Genomic DNA, 7,427 nt, shown 5'->3' with positions numbered 1-7,427 from the left:
AGTTCCTATTCATGAATAACTTAGTAGGGTTACCATCCAACTTGAAGACAACCAGTCCCTAGTCCTACTCGAGACCTCAGAGTACATATGTGAAAACCTGGAGCCCAACCTAGATCGTAACTAGACAGAGGGCCGCAACATTTCCTGGTTTCACATGAAAAGCGGGATGACATCCTCACACCAATAAGAAAAATGCTGCAAAGGCCTTACAGATCATGAGCAGGGTGAGAGCTTTTTTGTCCTGGAACACCTGAGAAAGTATTTCCACAGTTTACTTGCAGAAATAACAGAACTCTACACAGTAATCACTTAATAAATGTTAACCTTTATTATTATTATTATCATTATTATTATTATTTATTAAATGACACTGAAACATAGCAGAATGCCCCAGCAAAACAAAAGTCAACCAAAACCCATCAAAACTACATTCTGGGTACTTAAAGGTATTCACATTTCTTAAGTAACTGCTGTTATATGCTAGAATAATGTAGATACTTTGCACAAATTCTCTCATTTAAATCTCACAATCAGCCTTGTCAGCACCATCCTCTATCACTCTGAAGAGGAAACTTCAAACCACCTTATTTTGGGCCTGTTTTCCACTCAGTACACATCCAAATGAATCACCTGATGCCTTCCACTCCTTCCCTTTCTCCAAACCTTTCCTAAAAAAATCAACATTAACTTGGATAAACAAGAAGACATAGATGAATAATAAGTACAAAAAGTAAGTATCACTCATTAGCTTTCCTCCAAATATAACTCTTAGTGCTTCCTGGGTATATAGAATATCCTCTATAGATTTTAGTGTCTTTTAAAACCTGATTTAACGCCCCCAAGTAATCATATTCTGAATACTGCTATCTAACTTACCTTGCTCACTTAACAATGTGTGATGAGTGTCTTTTTTCTAGCAATACTGAGTTCCATCAGCACATTTTTCACACAGTGTGAGCATTCTTTATTTAGTCAATTCAGTGTGTCAGACACTGAAGTCGTTCCCCATGTTTCGACCTTAAGACAGTGCTGACAAGATCAGCCTTGCACCTAACACTCTTTGCCCAATTATTCAGTTATCCCCTTAGGACAAAAGGCTTCCATATTTTAAGGCCTCATGATATGTATTGCCAAATGCCCACCACCAGAGTTGGAAAGGATCCATTTTTGCTACTCTCCTCGATGACACATTGTGTGGGGAGGACCTTTTTATTGACCCCAGTTCTTTTCTAGTTAAAAATACATTCAAGAAGCCTTCTGCAATGTGCTTCACACAGTTTCTAGATTTATTTAATGCTATTCTCCACACTCTAAGGCTGCTGTTTGGACTCCCATGAAGTTCCCTAACGTAAGGCCTTTCTCACATCATTTCCCCTTGACTCTGGTCTTACGGAATGAAACTAATTTCTGTACCCATTCGGGGCTCTCTTTCAATGGCTCTGTCCTCCCTGAAGCTTTAACCCAACGCATGTAGCCAGCCACTAAAGGCCCTGCTTCCTCCTTGTTCTGAAGGCACACATCTGACAGAATGTATGCTCCAAATAATCTTGAGGTTTTGTGGGATTTGGGGGGTGTTTTTTTTTATTTGTATGTTTCTTGTCTCTACAACTAGATTATAAACCAAAAGACAGGATAATTTCTTTCTTCTTCTGTTGTTTCTTTCCAGCATTAACATACAACTTTATTGAAGATGCACAAACAAAATCAATGCAAACGACAAAAGGGAGTCTACTTCGGGTGAATTGGTTCACTGTCACTTACGGGGAGGGAACAGTAAAAATGTTTCAATGTGGGCAGCAAGATAAAATGCAACACGTTTCAGGACAAGTAGTGAAGTACATTCATTCAACTCAAACCTGAAGACAAACTTGGCTAAATATCAATCAACATCGATGATACAGTATGATATTCATCATTCAAAATTGGCAGCTGAACGGGTTCCTTTGCCATATAAACAAAGTGGAGATAAAGAATAGTTTACAAGGTGTGTTGCTGCTACGCTACAAAGCCACCAAGTTATTCCTGGCTCTTTGGGAACATCCGCTCAGTCAGTTTGGTCACAAACTTGCCAACCTTGACTCTCACCTGGAAATCATGGTGGCTTTCAATTCCCAGGACTTTATCAGCACACACTTGAAATTCTTTTAAAAAGAAAAAAAGGGAACCCTCACTAAAGTGATTCTGAGCAGGCTCGTTTTCTTCCCATTTGAAATTGTCATTGATATTCTCAAAAATGCTCAGGAGTTTAAGAATAACCTCTTTGTACTCCTTCTTATTAAAGAGGGAGCCCAGTGAAGGCGGCACGTGAGCCCCGAGCAGTTCTCTAGTCATGGCTGGATTTTCAGCCAGATTCAAAAGGAGTTTCAGAACCTGAAGTTTGGTTTCTTCATTCCCTGCTGAAAATAAACGAAAAAAGTCTGAAATGGAATTAGCAAGGATGTGCTGATACTCGTTAGTAACAGTCATATTTGTAAGCAGTCTGAGTCCAGCCAGCTGCACAGAGGAGTTCAATCGGGAGGTGACTGTGTCATCGCACACTTGATTCATGTATATCTTAAGCCTGCGCTGATTTTCAGCATTCACACTCAAGTTATTTAGGACAATTAAAGCCTTTTCCTTCACAATGGGATCTCGAGTATTGAGAATCTTTGCAACAATTGGGAGACCACCCAAATCGCGAATGATATCTCTATTAAATGCGTAAGCGGCATTATTCCCCAGAGCAATTAAAGCTGCCTCAAGAATGTAAGGCTTTTCAGACATCTCAACCAAACAAAGTACTTTTTGTAACTCTTGAGGAGACAAAACAGTATCGTCTGAATTAGGAGAAGCCCTTTTCTGAACAGCTCTCCGAGCCCTGGTAGCCCTGGCTCTTGCCCTGGCTCTAGCTCTGGTCCCTGCTTCAGTGCCAATCCGGGCCCAAGGTGGGTACCAAACTATACTCTTGCTCTCATTACTGTCATCATCATCATCAGACCAGTCATTATACCTGGCCCCAGAACAGTCCCCAGCATCCTCCACATCACCGGGGCCACCTTCGGCCATTTTCTCCTTGTTCTGCTTTCTTCCTCGGGTCAATCTGTAAATGCAATAGCAGGCTCCAGCCCCAATCACCAGGCCTGCAGTCACCCAGCCTACTTTCCTGGCGTAGCCCATGCAATCGTCCCTGGCAACGGCAGGGACCAAGAAATAGAGTAGTCACTCAAGATAGGGGAAGAGGGCTTCGGGCCTGAGTGCAGGTCGGTGGAGAGTAATGTTCTTCAAGTCACTTCAAGGCCACAGTAATTGGTTTCAGAGGTAAACCTAGAAATGGAAGAGAAGAGGGTTTGGCTTTTTTCTTTGTGCTGCTCCATGCAGACAATTGCTCAGTGGGGCAAGAAAGTAGTAATCGAATGCTGGATAGGGAATATAGGTTGTTGACAAAAACCTCTAAGTCCCTCATTTCACTCTCCCCCCTACATTCCTCTCCCCCCTCCCCACCCCCAGTTCACTCTTGCCCCTAAGCATAAAGGCAATGGCGTCCACAAGTATTTCTGGGCTCCCATTCGTCACATGCTCCCGTGATACCCCATAGGATAAGCACTCTTGCACTGACCTCCTTAAAGCAGCGGCTTGCCCTTCTTCCTTTCCTGTGACTTATGCCACGCCCAGCAATCTTTCTGATCTGCAGAGATACCAGCAGCAGTGAAGAAAAAAAAAAAAAAAAAAAAACGAGGCTTTGACGCATCCAGTGTATATTTGAGGCTTTCCTAATTTACCATCCAGATTTTGGTTAAACCTCACTGTGCCATCCAAAACACACACATGCTGTGCCCCTCCCTAGTCTGAAATGGGTGGACGCAAGGAAACAAAGTAGATTGAGTGAGCCTGGCCAAACCCAAGCTGATTTCTAACCCCTCCCCCATTCCAGGCTGCCCCCCACGCCCACACCGACCTCCACTGCGCCGGGGGAAAGTTCCTCCCTTGCTTCAAGCAGTGCCACCTGCTACAGCAGACCTGCAGGGTGACAGATGGAAAACAAGGGCACTAAGTGCTGTTGAGAGAGAAGGATTATGAAGAAACTATCTGATAGGTTTTCCTTCTGTCACCCTGCCCCCCGCCCCCACCCCCAGGAGCACACTCATACACCCAGAGACAGAGAGAGACAGGGAGCAGGGAGGGGAGGCAGGGGAGGAGGAGGAGGAGGAGGAGGAGGAGGAGGAGGAGGAGGAGGAGGAGAGAGAGAGAGAGAGAGAGAGAGAGAGAGAGAGAGAGAGAGAGAGAGAGAGAGAGAGAGAGAGAGAGAGAGAGAGAACGCCATTTCTCCACAGTTCGGGGAGTGTGAGAAACACATTTAGACTCAAGTCTAAACCTAGATTACCTTTTCTGGTATTCCCCCCTTTTCTAACCCCCGCCACTCCTAGGGTCCCCAGATGGTCTTACCCTCAACTCGACCTTCACCGATCTGGTTAATTTCCTTCCTCTTCTCTTGCCTGGCGTTGTACCGCAACCTAAGGAAAGATGGCCACCTGGGAGAGGCTTGGACCCACTAGCCACAGAGCCATGGTAAGGAAGACACAGCCACAGGCAGAAAGACGGGAAACAGCCGCTACTGAGTGCTTAGTGGACGGACCAGTCCCCAGAGAACGAAACTCTTTCCTAATTCGGAGGCCTGGTTGTTAAAGCTTTCCCGCCCGAGAGCCAGGTCAGGGTTCGGCTGATACATCACATTGTACCCCACCATGCCGGACCCCATGTCCAGTTTTTCCCCTCTGGCACAGTCCTGACGGACCAGGGGCCAACACCCAGGCCACAGCTCCCTTTCCGGATTGCGGGCCTCAGCTCACAGCAGATTCCCATCTCTGGATTTCTGGACGCCTGCCCAAACACCCCTCTACTCACTGTTTTGCAGCATCGAAATGGGCTGCAGGCGGGACGTATATCTTGGAAAGAGGGCAGCAAGTGAGAGAGACGACGGCGGCGGCTCCGGACCTGCGACGGCCTCCGCCCTCTACCCTCCACCACCCCCACTTTATGGAATATCCCAGGCACTGACCTGCAGGGATCCGGGACAATTCCTTTTCCGCCTCCTTCTTTCCTCGGCCGCAGGCCCGCCCGCCCTCAGGGTAATAGGGAGCTGGTACTCAGACGGGAACAACGACCTGGACAAGAAGGACTTCTGCACACGTCAGCTCTTGGTCACGTGAGAGCGACGTAATCCACCAACTCGGATCCCCACTTTCCCCTCCCACCAGCAGTGCGGCAGAAGAGGACCCGCCCCCCTCTTTTCCCTCCCCCCATACTAGGCCTTGTTACTCTTTCTTCTTTGCGGTTAATTCCATCTTCCTCTAGTCGTGCTTCCCTTCCTCCAATTACCAAAACAGGACAGCATCCTCCCCTGGGGCTATGGGTCACTTGTACTTTTTTTTAATTGACTCCTTCTTCCCTAGACTCTTGGGATAGCAGCTTCTCCCTCTACCTCCCCTCCTCCCAGCTATGAACTTCTACCATTCCCTCTGAAATGTAGTCCTAAACCTGAAATGAGTAAGTCAGCACAAAAGTAAACCTGGAAGGAGAGTGTATCGTTTTTCTTTCGTAATACTTTTGTTGTTGTTGTTATTTTTGCCTTGGCTTACCCTGCTCACAGCTTGCATTTCTGAAGAAGACAATACAATAACGATATTTCCATCCGGGGAAATATCTCTAAAAAGTCCCACGTTTCTCACTTGTTGGAAAGTGTTACCCACTTTCCTTACAGGAATGTTAATGTCTTCTGGGGCCTATCCCATAACACCGCTGAATGAACATAGCACCTCCTGAATGAACTAATCAGGCAGCCAAGAGTATGTAACCCTTCTGACTAAGCCACAAGCACTGAAAGGCACAAGTTAACCAGGAGAAGACTTGGGCTCTCCAAAGCCAGTAACAGAAAAGATTCAGGGGTACACATGCTGATACACGAGTGATATGCCAAGACCAGTATGAAAAATACTGGGGTACAGATAGAGACCAGCATCTGCAAGTGAAATAGTATTACAGGGGTGCAAAGACCAAGGCAAACCTGACTGAACTTGGCATCTAGCAATTAGTTTGAAACCATCTCACCGATTACCTTGATGAGCACAAGAATTCACTTGCACTTCTAACTTTCGAAAATAGAAAAAGGAATAAAGCAACTACATTCTCTCCGTGTTTAAGTTAGCCGCCTTTGCTTTCCGACACTGGCATAAGGTTAACTTAACACATAGTACAAGAACAAATAACGTAATACAAAGTGTAAGGCAGCTTTCCAAAACATGAGCTCTTCGGTGAGAAATTTCCTCTCAGTTTCGATCCAAGGTTGGTATCCGAGTGGAACTTTCAAAATCCCATGAAAAACATGGGAGCACATCAATAGTTCCGAGAGTCGAGGAGTTAGCTAATCTCCAGGAAATTTTATGTCAGTATAGCTTCTAAAAAGCAGAATTGAAACATGATTTTGAACTTAGTAAAATAAATGGAACTGAATCGACTATCTGTCTCTGTATTTCCAGAACAAGTACAACAAATACTTATTCACGTGCAACATGGGGCATGAGAGGAAAGAGGTGATAGTTCTGACCCAAGCACTGGCTAGAAGAGAGGAGATTCTGGCTAAGAACATTTCATCCTTAGCAAATTCATCCCTGTAATGTATGAGAACACTTCAGACTTCTTCAGCTAAAAGTCACTTCTTAAGATAAACTAATGTCTTTGTTCTGAGTCTAGGTTCATGAAGCAATCTTTGGAAGTTGTGACTTCCCAAGCAGTGGCTGGTCTGCAAGAAGAGAATGGACAGGTAAGACAGGCAAAAACCCCTTCTACTCCGTGACACTTGTATTTCTCAAGGAAAGTTATTCAGTTGTTACTCCTGTTGAAACATAACATTCACTGTAGCCTATTTCACAGGGAGAGATTACAAAGACTAGTGAATTTGAACATTCAAATCTTGATTTATATGTGTGTCTTGGAGTGAGAGTCTGTCATTGACAGAGCATCTGCTCCTGGTTTATAGACAAAATATGGGGTAGACAGTGCAGCACTCAAGACAACACCCTGAACTACATATGCAACCCTGTGGAATCCTGTCAGGGAAGCCAGGGAGCCTTGGTTCAAAGGGCAATTCTAGGCATTACCATTTTATACTGTACCTTTCCAATGATCAAGTGATGTAGAAATTACAACTAAGGCATGTAGTGGTAGGCATCTCAGTGACAGCTAAACAAAGGTTTATTATACAAAATAACTAAAGGACATTCTATGGAAGGACTGGAAATATGGCTAAGTGGTTAAGAGCATTTGTTGCTCTTGCGGAGGACCCAAGTCCACTTTCTAGCACCCACGTGGGAGTGGCTCGCAGTTCCTTATACCTTCAGTTCCAGGGATCTGACCCCTCTTCTTCTTACGTCCACTGCGTATGGTACCATAGA

At 45.1% G+C, this 7,427-nt stretch overlaps 1 protein-coding gene across 1 annotated transcript; it reads right to left on the bottom strand.

Annotated features, from left to right (window-relative positions):
- Nucleotides 1-305: 305 nt before the first annotated feature.
- Nucleotides 306-5,192, bottom strand: Armcx3 (armadillo repeat containing X-linked 3). The gene is made up of 5 exons (XM_032889827.1): nucleotides 5,036-5,192; nucleotides 4,423-4,528; nucleotides 3,935-3,996; nucleotides 3,596-3,664; nucleotides 306-3,303 (listed from the first exon to the last, which is right to left on the bottom strand). Exon 5 carries the CDS (start codon nucleotides 3,154-3,156, stop codon nucleotides 2,017-2,019), a length of 1,140 nt encoding a protein of 379 aa, XP_032745718.1. The 5' UTR covers nucleotides 3,157-3,303; nucleotides 3,596-3,664; nucleotides 3,935-3,996; nucleotides 4,423-4,528; nucleotides 5,036-5,192; the 3' UTR covers nucleotides 306-2,016.
- Between the last annotated feature and the right edge of the window lie 2,235 nt (nucleotides 5,193-7,427).

Source organism: Rattus rattus, chromosome X (genome assembly GCF_011064425.1).
Source record: "Rattus rattus isolate New Zealand chromosome X, Rrattus_CSIRO_v1, whole genome shotgun sequence".
Lineage (NCBI taxonomy): Eukaryota > Metazoa > Chordata > Mammalia > Rodentia > Muridae > Rattus > Rattus rattus.
The sequence above is the reverse complement of the archived record's forward strand: the minus strand, read 5'-3'. Positions and strand labels throughout refer to the sequence as shown.

Coding starts and splice junctions, on each gene's coding strand:
- Armcx3 (XM_032889827.1), bottom strand. CDS start 3,156: ATGGGCTACGCCAGGAAAGTAGGCTGGGTGACTGCAGGCCTGGTGATT.